General features: G+C 44.3%; 3 protein-coding genes across 5 annotated transcripts in view; 1 reads left to right on the top strand and 2 right to left on the bottom strand.

Moving 5' to 3' along the window:
• The window catches only part of UTP20 (UTP20 small subunit processome component), a gene marked incomplete at its 3' end in the record, with an annotated part of 66099 nt that extends 58739 nt beyond the window's left edge, over nucleotides 1–7360 (top strand). For both annotated transcript variants that reach the window (XM_082011665.1, XM_082011664.1), the window contains exons 56-62: nucleotides 250–382; nucleotides 1147–1346; nucleotides 1708–1779; nucleotides 2525–2797; nucleotides 3523–3649; nucleotides 6708–6853; nucleotides 7205–7360. In XM_082011665.1, coding sequence (XP_081867791.1) covers nucleotides 250–382; nucleotides 1147–1346; nucleotides 1708–1779; nucleotides 2525–2797; nucleotides 3523–3649; nucleotides 6708–6853; nucleotides 7205–7360 — 1107 coding nt within the window. The remainder of the gene's footprint in view (nucleotides 1–249; nucleotides 383–1146; nucleotides 1347–1707; nucleotides 1780–2524; nucleotides 2798–3522; nucleotides 3650–6707; nucleotides 6854–7204) is intronic.
• Nucleotides 7361–8186: 826 nt separating this feature from the next.
• On the bottom strand, nucleotides 8187–16205 carry ARL1 (ARF like GTPase 1; the record flags this gene model as incomplete). The annotated part of the gene is made up of 7 exons (XM_082011840.1): nucleotides 8187–8451; nucleotides 8647–8825; nucleotides 9545–9656; nucleotides 10670–10751; nucleotides 12018–12155; nucleotides 15454–15622; nucleotides 15975–16205. 7 exons carry the CDS (start codon nucleotides 16203–16205, stop codon nucleotides 8421–8423), a joined length of 942 nt encoding a protein of 313 aa, XP_081867966.1. The 3' UTR covers nucleotides 8187–8420.
• A 961-nt stretch (nucleotides 16206–17166) lies between these two features.
• NUP205 (nucleoporin 205) overlaps nucleotides 17167–19790 on the bottom strand; it is a gene marked incomplete at both ends in the record, with an annotated part of 48890 nt that continues 46266 nt past the window's right edge. For both annotated transcript variants that reach the window (XM_082013704.1, XM_082013703.1), the window contains 3 exons: nucleotides 17167–17319; nucleotides 18520–18593; nucleotides 19316–19444. In XM_082013704.1, coding sequence (XP_081869830.1) covers nucleotides 17167–17319; nucleotides 18520–18593; nucleotides 19316–19444 — 356 coding nt within the window. The remainder of the gene's footprint in view (nucleotides 17320–18519; nucleotides 18594–19315; nucleotides 19445–19790) is intronic.

The following is a 19790-nucleotide window of genomic DNA, read 5'->3' on the forward strand; positions in this document are numbered from 1 at the left end:
CATTTAGAAACCTGTTACCGTAATGTCTGTATAAAAAAACAAGAAGAATGATTCTAATAACAATGTCCTGGAGAGGTTCAGTCTCTAGAGGAAATGCTTTAGTGGAGCTACTTCTGTTTATTTTGGGAATTGGGTATAAGTCAGTCTTCTGTTTCTTTGCAGGATTGATCTGAACTTTACCTAGTAGGGTAAATAAGCACTGTCTTCAGGTTCTCATAAGCATCTTTCTTGACTTGCTGATTTTATTAGATAACTGAAGAGGAGGAGGAGAAGGCTGCAGATAGGCTGCTATTCAGCTTTCTTGTGCTGGTAACAAAGCTAATCACAGAGTGCAACTTGATTCAGTTAACCAAGAACAGTGATGTTGTAAGCAATATCTGGGGTAAGTATCAAGAATTATTATAGCTGTGTTACCAGGAAGATTCTTTGTATGCCGTGTGGTTTTTTGCACCCTAATATAAACCACTGAACTTTGTTGTACAAGGTTTACATGCTTCAGGATGCTAATATACGGCAGTTACTGGGCAGTGAAAGAGATGTTAATGGAAAAGGTTACATAGGATGATGAAAACAAGACACCCTCTTGTCTCAGTTGCTGGCAAGTATTTTCTATTATCCCAAGAGCAAATACTTGCAAACTGTTGCGTGTTTGACCATAATTACATCCTCTTGGATGAAAACGTTCAGTTCTCCTGGGAAGATGAGATTTTCTTGATGAGATCATACATACCAGCCAGCAAGCAATGACACATGGTAATAGTGCTGTAAATACTGTGTGTCTGCCATGATGTTAAGACCTGGAGGTTATTTGAGTCAAGCAATTTCCCTGTAAGTGGGACTGTACAATGTCAGGCTGGCTTATTGGCATTTGTTTGGCAATGGCCCTGTCTTTGGATGTTTGGAAGTGCTATGGCTGCATTCAAAGACCTCGTGGTCACTGTGGGGACATTTGGCTACCTGTAGCTTTTTGCCGCTCTCTGCTTTGGCTGGATAGAGTTGCTAAGAAGTCTTTTGATTATGTTCTGAGCAGATGAGCACCATTCATTTCCTTCAACTTTTTATTGTAGCATGTGCTGTGATAATTCTTGGTTCATCTTCTGCTCTCACTGGACCAGCTCCTGTGCTGAAAGGTTTTCTTTCCCCCAGGTCATGTCCAGTCTCACCTATGGTATCCTCACAGCTGGGTCTGGCTGACGGCTACTGAGATCTTTGGCTTGTTGTTTGCATCTTACAAGCCAGAAGATCTTGTCAGCAAGTGGAGGGAAAGGAAGGCAGGGAAGAGGAAAAAAATGTCAGCAGAGCTGTCTGCATCCACAGTCTTCTTGACTGCTGAACTGGACAAAAAGGTAGTGTTGTCTGCACTGTGCCTACCCCCCTGCCCATGCCCATTCCTTGGCTGGGACATAAAAATAGTGTTACAGTTTAGCATGCACATTTCTTGTTTAGTTGCTTGTCTGCTGCCTAATCCTAATCACTTACAGCATTTGAGGAGGTGTCTCTGCTGCTGGGAGGGGGCTTCTCTGGGATCTTATTCTCAGCAGCACAAAGATTTCCCTCTAGGCTGCAAGATGCAGGCAGAAGTTGTGCTGAGCCAATCCCTTGGCCTCCCCTGGGAACTGCCTTTGGTGACTGCAAAACACTGCTTTGAGTTTCTGCTACTGGCTCCCTTTCACGGAGTAGTTTCCTTCTCCTTTTTCCTCTCCCCAGATGAAGGATCTTGTGTTTGCATTCTGCCATCAGCTGCAGTCAAAGTTCCTGGACCTATCTCTGGGAGAGCAGGTAAGAGCAGGAGAAGGTCTGGGGCTGCAGGAGGGCACAGGGCAGGCCCTGGCCCGTGAGGGAGTGTCATGTCCTAGTCACCACAGCAGCGCTGCTGGCTGGTGGTGTCAGATGGGACCAGCTACTCTGTGCTGAGGGCATCTGAGCAGGTGCATGTCTCAGAGGAACCCAGAAAGTCTGCCTTGTGGTGTCAGCCTGCTGGAAGGGCTGAGGGGTGGCAGGGGCAGAAAGGGGGGGCACTAAAGGAGGGCAGGACTGGGGTCCTTCCTGTCAGGGAGAGTCTGGCTCTGCAGCCCAGACTGGAGTAGGCTGGGCAGCCAGATCCTGGAGCGGGCATCCAGATCTCTGGTGCTGGTTCTCTGCAGCTGCTCTGGAGCCTTGCACTGTTTCCTGGGAGCATCTAGTCCAGCTTTATGCTGTTGCTTGAAGGTCTGACTCCATTGTGAACCTGGTCAGAGATTTCATTGTGGAGAGCCAGGGGCTGGTAGGGGTGGGGAAGACGAAAGGAGCAGCCCTGCCTTAGGGGGTGCTGGAGCCCAAATGGCATAGTAGCTCATGGGGAAAGATGCTCCCAAACTACAAGAGGATATTGAGGTGGGCCTTCCTGTTAGGAGCAACATGCAGGGGCTGAACCCATTACAGCCTCCTGGGTTGGCCAGTTCCTCTTTCAGATCTAGCCTTGCTCAGGTACTGCTGGTGCTGACACTGGGGGAACCCACAGTGACTGACTGTTTTTACACATCAGGTTATAAAGAATTTGCTTTTTGTGGCAAAAGTTGTTTACTTGCTAGCCCCTGCCTTAGAAGAAGGTAAAGAGGCTGAAGGAGAACTCAGCTGTGAAGTGGAAGAGCAAGAGGCCTCAGAAGATGAGGAAGAGAAAGACATTTCTGCACAGGGAGAGGGAGAAAGAGAGGACACAGAAGAGAAAGGCCAGCCAGCCACATTGCTATGGTTAATGAAGAAGCTCTCTCTCATGGCAAAGCGAGAAGCAGCATATTCCCCTAAGGTCCCTTTAAAGGTAAGAACAGGGTTAGACCAGCTGCTTTTGATGTGGTAGGCACTTGCACAGCCTGAGTGTTGCTCTGGCTTTTTGCTTCCAGGGGACCAGCTGTAGAGGGTGCTGGGACCTGGTGCTGAAGCAAGGATTAGTAGGTGCCAAAGAAACAGCAAGCATTTCAGTTCAGGGTTCTCGTGAAAGGCTTGTGCTAGTTAGTCTGCTGCTTCTTGCTGTTGCTTCCAGCCCGCAGGTGGGGTGGTGGAAGGGTGGGAAGGCCAAAGGCACCAAGCTGAAGGGGACACAGCACTGCCTTTGAAAGCCCAAGAGTGCTAGGTTTGTGCAGGCAGAGGAATGGCAGTGTGGAGTTACTTGCTAGGAGAAGGGGAGAGTGTGGGAGAGCATCAGGAAAAGCACTGTGGTTGCCTGTGGTGTGTAGTGACAGAGGCTGAGCTTTCATGTCTTCAGCTGCCTCAGTACAGGACAGTGAGAACAAGCCCGTTCAGAGCGTTAACAGCTGTCAACCCCGTGAAGTCACAGCTCACACGTTTACAGATCCCTTGGGGTTGTCTCTTCTAAAGGCTGTACTTGGCTGCAGCAAGACCTCGTAACAGCAGAGAATTTCTGACCGGGGTGTCTTAAACAACGTCTTGTACGTTTAACAGTGAGGCACAGCCCTGTTGCAGCAGTTCAGTTAGGCGGTGTCATTCCATCCTTCCTTATTTCATGTCCCACACATTCATTTTCAGAGAAGCTGCATCTTTAAGTTCCTGGGAGCAATCTCTGTGGACCTGGGGAAAGACAGGATCAAGCCGTACCTCCCAACAATTCTCACCCCTCTGTACAGGGAGTTGAACAGCACCTATGCAGAGCAAGGTAAGTGATTTCCCTCGCAAAGACTAGCAAAGAGGAAAGTGCCAGAGCTCTGCCCCGGCACAAGCACTGCCTGTCATGCCTTTTGCCTGTTGAGGCATAGGTGCCACAATCAGTGGATTTCACCTACTTGCTGTCAAACCAACATATCAGGAAAGGAGGAGAGTGTTTGACAGCACAAAAGGAACAAAAGTCTACACGTTGACGAAGAAAAAAGATTGGAGTGAAGTTAGGCAGTGTCGTGGGTTGAGCCTTGGCTAGGTGCCAGGTTCCCACCAAAGCTGCCCTATCACTCCCCTTCTCAGCTGGACTGGGGAGAGAAAGTATAATGAGAAGCTCGTGGGTAGAGATAAGGGCAGGGAGAGACTGTTCAGCAATTACTGTCACGGGCAAAACAGACTCGACTTGGGGAAATCAGTTTAATTTATTGCCAAAAAAATCAGAGTAGGATGAGAACTGAAACCAAGTCTTAAAACACCTTCCCCTGACCCCTCCCTTCTTCCCAGGCTCAATTTCGCTCTCAATTTTCTCTACGTCCTTTCCCCAAGTGGCACAAGAGGACGGGGAATGGGTGTTGTGGTCAGTTCATCACACGTTGTTTCTGCCGCTCCTTCCTCCTCAGAGGCAGGACTCCTCACACCTTTCCCCTGCTCCAGCCTGGGGTCCCTCCCATGGGAGAGTCTTCCATGAATTTCTCCAACCTGAGGCCTTCCCACAGGCTGCAGTTCTTCATGAACTGCTCCAGCTTGGGTCCCCCACAGGGTCCACAGGTTCTGTCAAGAATCTTCTCCAGTGTGGGCCTCCCACAGGGTCACAGCCTCTTTCAGGCATCCACCTGCTCCGAGATGGGGTCCTCCCCGGGCTGTACGTGGAGATCTGCTCCACCATGGAGCATCATGGGCTGCAGGGGCACAGCCGGCCTCACCATGGTCTTCACCAGGAGGTGCAGGGGAATCTCTGCTCTGGCACCTGGAGCACCTCCTCCCCCTCCTTCTGCACTGACCTTGGTCTCTGCAGAGCTGTTGCGCTCACGTATTCTCACTCCTCTCTCTGGCTGCAATTGCTGCATGCTGGTTTTTTTACCGCTTCTTGAGTATGCTATCTCAGAGGTGCTACCACCATCGCTGATGGGCTTAGCCTTGGACAGCAGCGGGTCCATCTTGGAGCCGGCTGGCACTGGCTCGGTCAGACACAGGGGAAGCTTCTAGCAGCTTCTCACAGAAGCCACCCCTGCAGCCTCCCTGCTTCCAAATCCTTGCTACACAAACCCAATACAGGCAGGCTTCCTACATGCACGTGGGTAAAGCTTGAGCACGTGCTGTAGTGAAAAACGTGTAGTAATCAAGGGTGGATGGTGGCAAGACTCATGGCGTCCTTGCTGAGAAGAGGAAGAGAGTGGGTGGTAAGGAAGCCAGAACACGGCTGTTGCTAACCGCCATTCTTTTTGAATTACAGTGCTAGATCTGCTGTGAGGCTCAGGGGCATGAAGATCCATGCCTTATGGTTAAAGCATGTTTCAGTTTTAATGTAAAACAGGGTGTCTTTTACAGCAGCTCGTGTTACTGTAGAGCAAGGGACTGTACAAGCTGGAATCACCAACTTGATGTTTTCCTCAAGCTCCCCCTTTTGAAATAGAGAAAATGACCTTTAGTGTGTGCCATGTCTGCACAGCGACTGAAAGAAAGTAACCTCTGCAGGCAGGGGGAGGGAGCTGTCTGCTGCGGGAAAGCCGCACGCGGTGTGTGCAGGCAGGCGTACACCCATGGAGCTGTGCACAGAACCTCCCTTCCTCCTAAATGAGTGCGGGTCACCCTGTCCCGCTGGATACTACCTGAGCAACACCACTTGTTTCTCCCTGGAGATCCGTGTTTGTTTAAAAGCTCTTAGCAAGTCATGCCTGGTGGGGGAAAGGCAAACAAACCAACTTCCCATTTAACGTGAGAGACTCTTGGCTTAAGAGCAAGACACTGGTGTTTAGATAGTTCATGAAAATGTGTTAAGTCAGTCAAACAAAATCCAATGTCAGGAAAAGAACAGATGACAAACCAAAAAGAGTTATATTACTCTAAATCTGTTTATGTATACATACACTCTAAATATGTAAATGCGATGAAAATGCAGCGTGCAGCACTGGGTCTCCACATCTCAGAAAGGATACAAAGGAACTGAAAAAACTTGGAGGAGGGCGGTAACATTGTTCTAGGTAAGCAACAAGCTGCCTGGGCTACCATTTGTGTTTTAGCTAAGCAAGTAAGAAAGAGATCTGGAAAAGATACATTAGAGATTGACAGTATTGCATGTGGATAAAGATCAACATTTTGCTTTCTCTGCCAGCACAAGAACCAGAGGCCTTCAAATGATTTTTCAGAATAACTGCAGAGATGGTTTTTCACATGATAGGGGGTGTAAGCCCAGGGAACTTGTCACTGAAGGTTGTTGTGGAGGCAAGCAGCTTATACAAGCTTCTCTCTATAAGTCTTCTTATAGACTTCTCTGGAGTCTGTACAAGGACTTGGAAGAGGGATCTGTTGGAAGACTGAGGGAAACATTTGCCCTGCTCTCAGTTTTCCCGTAGCATCTCTTTGTAGCCTTTTTTCCCTTCCCAGTAGGTGGTTTGTGGTTTTTTTTTTTCCTTTCAGTGATTGTAGGTAAGTGATCCTAACCATTAAGCCATTCCTTATTGTGCATACTGGAGAGATGCTGACTGACAAGGCTGGAATCATCTCTGTTTCCAATAAAGCCTATTCCAAAAGAGCCCTGGCAGCTATATACAGCAAGCCACTTTTAATAACCTCTGGGATGCCATTATCCTTCTAAAAAAACCTTTTGCCTCTCAGAAGCATTATTTTTTGTTTGCCTGTGTGAAGCACCACTTGTGGTCCTCTGCAAAAGCTGGTGAAGAATGAGCAGGTTTCACAAGCGCCTTTGCTCTGGTTTCCACAGTATATTGGGCAAGATGAATCAGTACAGCCATCCATTAGTAAAGAGCAATCCTTACTGGGCTCTTGGCTTTCATTCCATATGCTGAAAAGATTAAATGAGTTAATTTTTTTTTTGTTAGATCCGACACTGAAGAACCTTTCCCAAGAAATCATAGAACTGCTCAAGAAGTTAGTTGGACTGGAGGCTTTTTCACTTGCCTTTTCTTCGGTGCAGAAACAGGCCAATCAGAAAAGAGCAATGAGGAAAAAGCAGAGGGCTTTGCAGGTAAGAAAGATTCTGCTTTCTCTTCTGGGAAGAAGACTTAGGGTTTCCCCGAAGGCTTGAGAGCTGACTGGGAAGGTGAGTTTGAGGGAGAACTTCATCCTGAAGTGGGACAGTTTTCATTGTTTCAAACTTCACAAGCTGTTTAAGGTCAGCCTCTTGGGGAGGTTCTGGCTGACAGTGATGCTGTGCGTTCCCGTGCGCCTCAGGAGCAGTGGCAAGCCTGGGCACAGCAGCTGGAAATAATACCCTCAGTTCTGAGGAGCCTAAAGCAATCCTGTGCGTTGTCTTACCAGTTTCTTAGGAAGTACCTGATGTTAGTTGTAACTAAACAAACATACTGTTTTTCACTAGATTGTAGCAAACCCCGACATTGCTGCAAGGAGGAAGTTGAAGAGACATAAGAATAAAGCGGAAACCAGGAAGAGAAAAATAGAATCCCTGCGCCCTACATACAAAGCCAAGAGACCTCGAAGTCATGCACTGAAAGACTTAGCAATGGTGGAATAAAAAGGCTTTTCCTTCCTGGAGGATTAGTTTATAAAAAGTCATTTCAAGCTAAAGAACTAGCTACAGTTTAAAAAAAAAACACATATTTGCATATTTTAATTGTATTTATTAGTATTTTTTCATGTCCTCTTTTTCCTCTAGGATCTTAAATAAAAGCTTTTCAATTTTTTTCCAAACCTGTATATTTACCAGAGCATGTACAGTTGAATGGACAACCACCATGATCTTTTATATTAAATTTTACTTCATTTTTAAAAGATGGGTTATGTGATGACTGCATTTATGCCTATGAACATCCAAGCTCCTCGAGGGAAAACAATCTGCCTCCTGACCTTGAGCTGTCTTGCAGTTTCTGCAGCTATACTGAGCAACTTAACTGCCATTTCTGGCTAAGCTGAGAGTATGGCAGTAACACCTCATGAAGGTGGAAGTTTAATTCAAATTATGGCCCTGGCCCATCAGGGCAGTAGTTGGCTATTGACATTTATTTTCCTTTCAGAAAACCAATGCTGTGCTAGCAGCTAGAGCAAAGGTATTTATCTCTGTTGCTGTGCTTTACTGTAACATTGTATCCATGCTGAAGGATTCTCAAGTATAACATCATCAGCTCAAGGAAACCTCTTTTAAACGTTCAGCTACGTGGCTGTTGGAAGTGGCAGCAGTTGGACTTGTTCCTGTGAGCAAGCAGCCTCTAGCAAGCAACACACCTCTGCGTACAGCTGACAGTTTCAGATTTTATTAGTGTTTTAATTACACGAATATAGTAGCCACTCAAAGTTAAAACCACCAAAGGAGAGGGGAACAAAAAAACCTTTCCCAGCGAGTAAGACTTTCATACAAATTAACATTAAGTACATCCTTTAAACAGAAAGAAATAGAATATCATAATGTACACAGACAGTCACTTGGTTCAGTTTTACAATTCAAGAGCGGCATCCACATTACAGGAGTCAAACTCAAATCTGTCCTATTTACAAGTATTTGTGGCCTGAAAATACTTGACTGCAGAAAGAGGGATGTTGGATATAGCTGAAACTTCTTTGCAATGGTCAGCTTTGTGTCACTGCCTGCTCTTCAAGGCCTCCACCAACCTAGGAAAAAGGTTAAGTCAGTCTACTGAAAAGTCATTTCAGTTATGGTGAAATACTTTCAGGAGAAAGCTACTCTTTCATCTAATGTGGACTCTTTTATGTCAGACAGACTTTCCACAGATCCTGTCTTCAAAATAAAAAATACAGTAAAAGATATTTTTCTAATGAAGTGAGCATAATTGGACTGTTACTCACCATTCCATTGCTTCATCAAGCCCTGTGCCTTTAGTTGCAGAGGTTTTGAATATCTGCCATTTTCGGTCCTTCAAAGCCGGTAAACCAAGTGCGTTTGCCATTTCTGTGGGAGTCATGGCCTGTTCCATGTCCTGCTTATTTGCAAACACCACCAAGATGGCTTTCTTCAACTCTTCTTCCTAAAAAAAGGGGAAGCATGCAAGCTCTTGCGGACTTTTACCGAATTTATTTAAGCAGAGAAAAACCCATAGAATGAAAAGACACTTCAGCAGCTCTCATAATCATTTTCAGTTTGCCCATTTCTGTTCTTTCTTTAGAAAATTCTTCAATGAAAGAATGGTATTTACTTTACTTTCAATTCCAGCCTGAAACCACACAGGAGCAATTTCAAAACATGACTGCTTGTGCCTGTTACATTATCAAACAAGTTGGTAGTTGGATTTAACAAGGCATATCAAAGAGCTTGTACGAATTTTGGGAGGAAAAAAATAAAATTAAGTTTTGCTCAACCCATGTTCTTACTCCTATTACCTTGTTCTACATACATTCTTCAGCTTCAGAACATAGTAGGATACTAATTACTGTTAATCCTTCAGGGCCTGATTTTGCCACCACTGAAGTACTGAGCAGCTGTCCTTGCAGACAGATAAATTTTCACGTGACTAACCTTACATGTAGTAAGTTACATGTAACTATCTTACTGCCCAGACGATGCTGCACAAAACTGAAATATCTGCAGCGCATTTAGTGCTTTTCAGTCAGAAGTGCACGAGCCTATTCTGAGGGCTGAAGCTTGACAAATTAAGTTGAGCTTCACTGAATCAAATGTCACAGTTGCTCCAAAAAGATGGTCTCAATTTCTGTTCTACTGATATGATCGTCACCCTTGTTTTCTTACCTCTAACATAGCAACAAGCTCTGATTTTGAAGTGCCAATTCTGTCTCGATCACAGCTGTCCACTACATAAATGACTGCATCTGTATTTGAATAGTAACACCTCCAGTATGGCCTGCAGAAGAAAGATAAGTTCTAGTCATATAATCTGCACTTTAGCAGTGCTTTTTAGCCAGATAGTGAAAACCAGATTACCCAGAGGAAGTAAAAACTGTCTCTGGGGTGAAAGGCCCCAGGAAGCAAGTAGAAAACATCTTCAAAAGGCTACAAAAAGGAACAGCCAATGCACATACTTTCAATAGCTGGGGGGGGAGGCAGCTTGAAAACAGGGAAAGGACAGAAATGCTGGGGACAGATTTATGTGGGAATCAGCCTGTGGGACATCAGATGCATAACCAAGGGACAGTGAAGCAAAGGAAGTTTAAACACACAACCTTCTGACACAGATAATCATGGTCACCAGAGGAATCTTAAGTGACTAATTCAGGCAGGCAAGTAATTAGCAAGGATCAAAACAAACCACCTTTTTCAGAATTACCTTACTGAAACTGCACCTTACTAACTGCGCCTTACTTATTAACTAACTACACTGAACCTTGCTACCTAGCATTCAAAAAGGAAGAATGAAAAGATCATACGGGGTACTGAAGAGATTGCTACAATTATGCATATAATGACTCATTACAAAACTTGTAAAGCTCACTAAGAAAATTAGCATCTGTATCTAAATTCAAGTCCCCAGCTTTGCATTCTTAAGAATATTTAAATATTTAGCATCTGTATCTAAATTCAAGTCCCCAGCTTTGCGTTCTTAAGAATATTTAAATATCTTTTTGGGTTTACATCACTCACTTCCCTCTTTCTCAGAATGCTACACAATTGCCTACTACACAAGTAAGCTCAGTTTTCAAAGCAAAACTGTACACAAGTGAAAACATTCACTTGTTTCTTTCCCATCTGCAGTCCAAAACAGGTCTGACTAATTGAATTCTGTCACATGAAAGTGCTGTCCTGATGATGGGCAGTTTTTAAAACTGATTTTCAGAAGCGCCATCCATGAGAATTCCAAGAACTTAGCACTTTTTAGAGAAGTTTAATTGTATCTTTTGATTTTAAGAGATCTATTACCTTATGCTCGTCTGTCCTCCCAAGTCCCAGACTTGAAATTTCAGATTTTTGTATGTCACTGTCTCAACATTGAAGCCAATGGCTGAAAGAAAGTTAAACAATTTCACTGTTGGTGATTTTTCTTTATTTTTCTGAAGAACATTACAGCACTTGGTTTAAAATTTTTAGGCCTAAAAATTCTCAGTAGCTACATAATGAAGTTTATGCCCTTTGTGAAGTTAACCCAACAAACGTTTATGGCTCAAAATAATGCAGTAATGTTTTTCTCGGAACAATAAAAAATGCATTGTAAACATATTATAGAGATTTGTAACAAATGCTAAAGTTGTTAAAAATGCACAGAAGTGTGCCTGAAATCACCAAAAGAAACAGAGCAAGGGTTAAAGGAATGGCCTATTTTGACAACCAAATTGATAATTTGATAATTCCTTTTCTTGCCAGCCGAGAGAAACACAACACAGGGAAGTGAACAATGGTTGCAGACTGCCTAAAACTCAGAGAGGCTGAAATAGGCAGAACTCTCAGGCAAAAGGATTGTGGCATAGTAAACTGCTGGCTTCCAAAAGGTAAAAAAGATCTGACCAAAGTCAGTTTATGGTGGCCGTTCAGGAGGAACCCAAAAGACATGACAGGGAATCCAAAGCCAAGTGCCCCTTGTCCTTCACGTTACACGAGTGATTCTAGCCAGACCACCTGGGCACACACATCGGGATGTTTGTCCTGGGTGGATATGGCTGCGTGAATGCTAAGACAACTGGTGAAATCAGTTACATTTTTTAAAATAAGCATCACCTCCTTCCATGACATCTCACATCGAGTTTTGTTACACTTCCTACATAATGTAAAGTTAAACCACCTGATTTCTTCTTCTCTGTGTTAAACAGAAGTGTTTATATAACAAACTGAAGACCCTTGTCAAAAAAATAAGAAATTAAATAGGTACGATTCACTGACACCACCCTATGTAAAATTTTTTCTTGTACAATAATAATGATCTCTGGAATTTGCATTACAGCTATATTTCGAGACAAAAGACTTATACAGTCAACAGTTACCACTTACTGAATATTCACCTATCATGAAAAGCCTGCCAAATCATGGTAACAATCTTAAGATCAAATACTTTTTGCATTCAGCAGGGCAGCATAAAATATTCCTTTATGTAGCACTTCTATAGCATGCTGTAATACCATTACGCAAGAAAGTTCTTAAATACAACAGTGCAAGGCTCCCACAATGGAAGGTCCTTTTGTTTATGACAAAAGTGTGTAGCGAGTTCAGCTGACAAAGCTTACGTGTTAGAGCTACAGGTAAATCAGGTGTTTTCACTAAGGGACTGACCACTTACTTGGAATGGTGGTAACAACTTCTCCAACTTGTAACCTGTAGAGAATCGTCGTTTTTCCTGCTCCATCCAATCCCAGGATGAGTATCCTCATCTCTCGAGTTCCAAACAAACTGGAAAAGATGGTGGAGAAAAAGCCCCCTACAAAGAACAGAGAGGCGTTTGGATGTCAGCTAGCAATATGGAGGATATGGAAAGGCTGACAGACTGACCTCTTTCCTTACAGTAAGGAACAATATGTTTCTTTTCTCCAGTGAAAACAGACGAGTTCATGTTGTTGCCCAGATACCTGTGTGCTGAACCACATTCTATCTTCCTCGTTTTATGCTGCTATTTTACAATAGCTCAATCCAGCAAAATCATGTTGCAGCAGCATCAAGCTTCCCCACTGCGGTTAGGATTTTTTTTCCTTTTCTCTCACTTGTCAAAATCTGAGCCAACTTCTTTTTTGTTTGTATCGGACTCTATCTTTTCAATGCAAGAGACTATACAAGGACATACTGAAGCACATTAATGCTATAATGAATTCTAGGAGCTGATTTTAAATGCCACATTTATACTTTTTTCTTATTTTCCAAAACTGCCTTGCCCCAACATCTCAATCTTTAAATACATGTGAGAGTACTTCTGACCAGGCTAATATGTGATTTGTGCCTATCAGATGTTTAAGTGTAGAAAGAATACTAATGTTCCAAGCCAGTAACAATGACATTTTTTCCAATGATTTTTGTAACAAATATATCTAACGCTAAATAATAATTTTGTAAATCCACCTAAACCCTGTAAGAGGCAATCATAGAATCACAGAATCATTACGGTTGGAAAAGACCCTTAAGATCATCAGGTCCAACAGTCAACCCAACACCACCATGCCCACTAAACCATGTACCAAAGTGCCATGCCTGCACATTTTTTTGAACAATTCCACTGATGGTGACTCCACCACCTCCCTGGGCAGCCTGTTCCAAAGCTTGAATACTCTTTCAGTAAAGAAATTTTTCCTAATATCCAGTCTAAATCTCCCTCGGAGCAACTTGAGGCCATCTCCTCTTGTCCTATCACTAGTTACTGAAACAGAAAATAAGCTAGAATCATATTTGATAAATATATCACAGAGGAGACAAATTAGAGAAGGTTTGCAACTGAAATGTTTATTAAAAGAGGTTGTGATAAAAAATTATTCCATGCATTTGCCTTTCTAGGCACCTGTAATGCCTTTCCAGGGAAAGGAGATGGCAATGAGCTGCGTGTTTATGCATAAGAAGGAATTCAAACTGTTAACAGGTTGCTTTACTTCTCCTAAGCCCATCCCATCACAGAAGCCACACGCACTACAGACCTGGAAAACAGAGAGAAGGTATTAAGGGACCATCTGTTGCCAGTTTGCATAGTGCTGCTCAAGGCACTGTTGTTTACTGAAAGATAGGCAAATAAACTTAACAGAACCAAGCTCCAAAAGGTATTTCAACAGAAACATTTCAAGTAGAAGGCTACTGTGTTAAGTATGTTAAGATCCATGTAGGCCTAAGAGATGGTAACTCTTTCCCCTCAAACACTCAGTAACTTTGCATACTGCCAGACACCCCTCATTCCCTGTTTTTATATTCTGATACGTTTTTCCCACACTAAAACAATGTTCAAATACCATCTTTAGTAAGACAGATTGTATCAGTTTGTGTGACAAGGTTTTGGTAGTGGGAGGGCTGCAGGGGTGGCTTCTGTGATAAGCTGCTAGAAGCTTCCCCTGTGTCTGACAAAGCCAGCGCCAGCCGTCTCCAAGATGGACCCGCTGCTGTCCAAGGCTGAGTCCATCAGCGATGGTGGTAGCACCTCTGGGATAGCAGAGTTAAGAAAGGGAAAAAAACCCATGCAACAGCAATTGCAGCTGGAGAGAGGAGTGAGAATACGTGAGCGCAACAGCTCTGCAGACACCAAGGTCAGTGAAGAAGGAGGGGGAGGAGGTGCTCCAGGTGCCAGAGCAGAGATTCCCCGGCAGCTCCTGGTGAAGACCATGGTGAGGCCGGCTGTGCCCCTGCAGCCCATGATGCTCCATGGTGGAGCAGATCTCCACATACAGCCCGGGGAAGACCCCACGCCAGAGCAGGTGGATGCCAGAAGGAGGCTGTGACCCTGTGGGAAGCGCACGCTGGAGCAGGCTCCTGGCAGGACCTGTGGCCCCGTGGAGAGAGGAGCCCAGGCTGGAGCAAGTTTGCTAGCAGGACTTGTGACCCTGCGGGGGACCCAGGCTGGAGCAGTTCATGAAGAAGTGCTCATGAAAACCTGTGGGAAAGCCACATGTTGGAGAAATTCGTGGAGGACTGTCTCTCATGGGAGGGACCCCATGCTGAAGCAGGGGAAGGGTGTGAGGAATCCTGCACCTGAGGAGGAAGGAGCGGCAGAAACAACGTGTGATGAACTGACCACAACCCCTGTTCCGCATCCCCCTGTGCTCCTTGGGGAGAGGAAGTAGAGAAAATCGAGAGTGAAGTTTAGCCCGGGAAGAAGGGAGGGGTCAGGGCAAGGTGTTTTAAGATTTGGTTTTAGTTCTCATTACCCTACCCTGATTTGATTGGTAGTAAATTGAAACTAATTTCCCCAAGTCAAATCTGTTTTGCCCGTGACAGTAATTGCTGAACGATCTCTCCCTGCCCTTATCTCGACACACGAGCTTCTCGTTATACTCTCTCCCCACTCCAGTTGAGGAGGGGAGTGACAGAGCAGCTTTGGTGGGGACCTGGCATCCAGCCAGGGTCAACCCACCACACAGATTTATGTTAATCACTTAACCGCCTAAATTCAGGACCTCTTACTATCACTCTACTTTACTTACTATGCTACGAAACCTCTTTTCATAATTAGTTCCTTATTAGCAACCTATCAGGTACCTGGGTCAGAGTTCCCCTTACAGAAGGCTCAGGAGTACAAAAGCATTACGGTCTTTGACCAAACACATACTCCTGCTCCCGCTGCAGGACTCGCCATGCCACAGGTAACGAGGAACGACTAAAGGCGCCGCCTTGAAGCGCTCCGGCAGCGGCAGCCGCACGCCGGGAGAACCGCAGCAGCGCCAGGAACCCGACTGCCGGCGGGACCCTCTCCGTGTTCCGGGCTCAGGCTGAAGGCAGCCGGGCAGCAACCGCTCCCGCAGCCGGCCGCGCCCGCCGCTCAGCCGCGCTGGCGCTCAGAAGGCGATGCCCTCCCCTCGTCCTGCCTCGCTCAACACCGAGCCGGTCGGCTGCACCGCTAGTCCCCTCCCCCCACGTTTCCACAGGCGGCCGGGGGGGAGGGGGGCGCGGACGAGGCGCCCGCACGCTGCGGCCCACCGCCCCGCGTCCGCCCCGGCCGCCTCCCCCCGCCCCGACACGGAGGCCGGTGCCCACTCCTCACCCATGTCGAGTCGCTACGCCGCGCCGCGGGCACCCCGCCCCGCTGGCCCTACCGCCGCCGCCGCTCGCAGGCTCCACGTCGAACACCGCGGCGAGTAAACGAGGCGGTCCCTCCCCCACTCCCTCCGCGGCGTACGCCGTTTCGACACGGAACCGGGAGGGCGCCCGCCCGCCCTCGGCGAGGGAGGGAAGGGATGAGCGCGGGGGCTTCCCTTGCCCTCCCTGTGCGGAAGGGCAGGAGATAGGGAGGAAAGAGTTAAAAAAATAAAAGAGCGACTGGAAGCGAAAACGTGACGAATCTGCAGCGGCGAAAGCACGGGCCTGAGGGGAGGGAACGCGGCTCCGCGAGGGCGGCGCTTCCTGCCTCCCGCCGCGCTCCAGCGCGCCGCATCCACAGCGCGGGGCACGCCGGGACGGGCGAGCGCTGGTCGCGGCGGGCGCCACCCGCCCCCACCGTCCCCAGCCAAGTAGTAACTAAAGCGCCCCCCCCCCCCCCCCCCCCCGTTGCCAGCAGTATTTGCACTTCCGACCCAGAGCCCAGGACGACTTCCCGGCGCTGCGGGCCGTTAGCTACCTGCAGGCTACGGACCACCAAGGATAAAGTCACGGTTACCGATGTTCCCGAAATTTCACACACCGAGGTGTTGGGTACCGTGATGGTATTTTCTAAAATGCAGTGAATGCCTCTGAGCCAGCAGACTTCCAAAGTTACGTTCTTGTACTTAGTGAAAAACCAGGCATTGAGGTGGTAAAGAAACAAGAAAAACCCCTCTTGAGAATCAACAGCTCCACCTCTGTAAACCATTAATACCTAGGCTAACAGCCGAGACCTGAGAGCAGGGGTGTCATCATCCCCGCATAAAAGGTGATGTAATTTGTTTAATTAGTTTGTGCAATTGAATAAGTATGAAATTGTAAAAAACATGAAATACTAAGTGATGAAAACTCAGGGGAGACAATTCACAAGGCGCATACGGAGAACTGTAACAGGAGAGAGATCCAACAGTTCTCATGTTAATAATCTGTGCTTGCACTATTCTTTTTTTTTTCTTTATGTGAGGAGATATAAATACCTCTTACAAGAACAATCTGTAACTATAGAACCAATCTACCACTCAAGGATGTTGGGTTCCTCCTCATGCATTTTATTCTGTCTTTATACTTCCGTTCCAGCAAGAACAGCATAGAAAACTTTACTCCCCCAACCCTTAAGAACCAAGCGTAGGGCAATCGCCTTTCATAACTTTACCCATTTTTTTTTCCTCCTTATCTAGACTTGTCCAAACTGAAGAAGCTTGAAAAACTTCTGAAAAATGACAGGAGAGGGAGCAGAAACAAGCAGTTCACAGTGCAAAACCCACACCAGAGCGATCACAGCCTGCAAAGTGCTGAAACCTAAAGCCCATGTTTTCATTAAACATGTGTGTAAAGAAAGAATAGCACAGAGACGTTTTTCTCTGAAAGCATCCATAAATGTAGTATCATCACAGCTCCAGCACTTTTGTTTCCTTTATGACCTTCATTTGAATTCTTTCTTGCTTGAAATTTTATGTTAGCCGTAACTCAGTTAAAAACAATCCTTTATTTTTCCTGTCAAGTTGGGAGCAGTAGGAAAGAATACATAAAACTGACCCATAGGGATAAGAAAAAAAAGTAACAAAATATTTTTGACATTATTTAGAAAATGTATGATCTATAAAATCTGATGATCCAGAAGGCCTGCCCTAGTACATTGCTTCAAGGGGCAAGCAACATGTATCAGTCTTTTAGGTCCTTGATATCCTTAGGAGACCACGGATGCGTCTAACAAGAGCTTGAATAAAGGTGTATCGTGACCGAACCTTAGAATATAACCCTTCAATGTCCAGAAGCTTCTTCTGCAGAGATTCACCAAAGCTGTTCGTGACTTCAATCTGAAGCTGAGAAACAGATTTGTTGCAGTCATCAATATAAAATCTTCTCTTTCTGGAATACCAGCTTATCCATCATCAACTACTTGTCAACCCTTTCATGATGATTTATTCTCTAAATGACTTTCAAAACTTTGGTTTTTCTGACTCCCCTAAGTAAGTACTACTTGCATTCTTCCCTTACGTTTTTCTTTCTAAATTATATAATGGATAGCCTTTCTACAGAGGTTTTATGGGTGACTGAGCATTTACAGATTATCCAAATATTACCACCTTACAATGTCTCCAAGTTTTAGGAATTAAATTCCTGGTTTTGTAATTAAACAGTCATTTAATTCAGCTTCTTCAGTTATAGTAATACAAACATTTCTTCCAATTAAAATTTTCCCAGTCCTTTAAAGACTGTTTAGGAATTCGTGTGTATAGACAACATTTTTTTTTCTTTAATACATAAACAATTACATTCTAAGTATTTTAGCAATATATTACTGTATATTTTACTTTTGAACAAATTAGATACAGACGCTTCATCACAAAAAAACGCAACTGTTCTTATAATTCTAGATCTTACAAAAGTACTTGAGACTGCACAGGTTTTTGAGCACAGGTTTTTTTCTGCACAAATAGCAGCAGAAATGTCAGTGGGATTTATTAATAAAAATTCTTTTTTTTTCTGCCACCTCTACATCAAATTTACACAAGCTATTAAACTGCTGCATAAGCAGAAGTCACTTCTTTGCTAGCATTCACATTTTATAGTCTCCTCAGTTTCTGTTACCCTTTTTGATTTCTACAGCCTAGCTACAGCTGACCTGTAGTAAACGGCTAAAGAATCACAGAAAGCTGGGAATTCTGCCCTCATATTGCAAGTCTTTCAAGGATAACTGATGTTTTCAGAAAGCTATTATTAGAAAATACATACTGTTTGACTAGTTTACAAGAATGATTTTTTGGGTAAGTCTAGCTCATTTTTCATTTAACTTTTTATATTAAGACTTGAAAATACATATGCAGCAGCACAACTGCTACCTGCTTCATAATACTTTTAAAAAAAAGTTTGCAACATTTCATTAAACCTAAATTAAAGTTATATCCCGTTGGTGTTACCACAGGTTGTTTAGAGGTGGGAAAACTACAGTCAGACTGCGCTCAATAGCTGTATGGTAACCAAGCACATTCTGTACTTTTCAGTCGACTGTCACATCTCACCTGTTCTATATCATGCTGGCTCACTCGGTTCAGTCCGCTGCTGAAATCCAAGTTAGGCTCTGAACCGAAGGAATCTAGTGATAGAAAATGAGACGTTAAAATTATGTTGGCTGCTCCACGCTATCTTGTCCAGATCAAGTTATAAAATGAATTTAAAATGCAGTGTTCCAAACTGGTCAGCAAACTTGTGCATTAGAAATGACACTAGTTTTTTGACTTAAATGATTTAGAGAAAATTTGTTAAGTAATAGCCATAAATAATTTTGATCACACAACATGGCACTTTCAGCAAAAAGCTCGCCCCCAGATCAATTCTTCCTTTCTGACCTCCTTCCATTCCTAATTTTTATTTTTTTTTAAACTGAAATTCAAAAAAATTTAAATCTTCTGGTGAATCAATGGTGCCTATTATTCAAAAAATATTTTTAAAAGCACCAATATTAATATTATTTCTTAATTTTATCTTAGATTATTATATTGAAATATTTTCCTATACATTGGTTTTAATCACTGATCTGATTATATTATTTGAACTTCACTTGGTTTGAACAACAGAAATAACACAAACATTAATTTTACTTTCCTTTGGAAGTTATGTGTAATAAATAAAACCCAAAAGTCTATGACTCAACAATAGTTGTATTGCCAGTTCTCCAGCAGAAAATCCAAAAGTCTGCCAAATCCAAACAAAATCTTTCATTAAATATAAATGGCAAAATATTAATAGGAGCAAATCAGTTTTAAAGCTAACCATCAGTAGTTATTCAAAGGCACTTTGACTTTTGAGAAGTTTTACCTTGCAGCCTTCCTTTCTTAAATGACATCCTGGAGGACAGCAGTGGGTCTTGGGAGTCAGTGGGTGTGCAATGCAGTAGATAGTGTTCCAGATGACGCCAAAGAATGAAGAGGCATGTTTCTATAATATCTGCAGACACATCTAAGTGAAGGAGTCCAGTTTTGTTGTCTTTAGATTATACATTTACTATATGAGCATATTTACACACTTTGAAGCAGCTGCAGATGTTAGCTCAACCATCTGTCACCTCTTCCAGCAAAAGCTTCTCATCCCCACTGCGTCGCTTGCACTCTCCTTACCTGCTTCAGTGCAGTGCTGTCTGCATTACTTCAACGACTGCTACTCACCCTGAAGAGGCTTTAAACCAACACTCTGCACCAGAGCTCATGTGATTTGTAATGCTAGCTCAGTTGCAGAGACAGTGAATTAAAGCTGAGGTTATAAAGCTGGGGATGGCAGTAACATCTTAAGTTAC

Source organism: Phaethon aethereus, assembly GCF_964289735.1.
Source record: "Phaethon aethereus genome assembly, chromosome: 1".
Lineage (NCBI taxonomy): Eukaryota > Metazoa > Chordata > Aves > Phaethontiformes > Phaethontidae > Phaethon > Phaethon aethereus.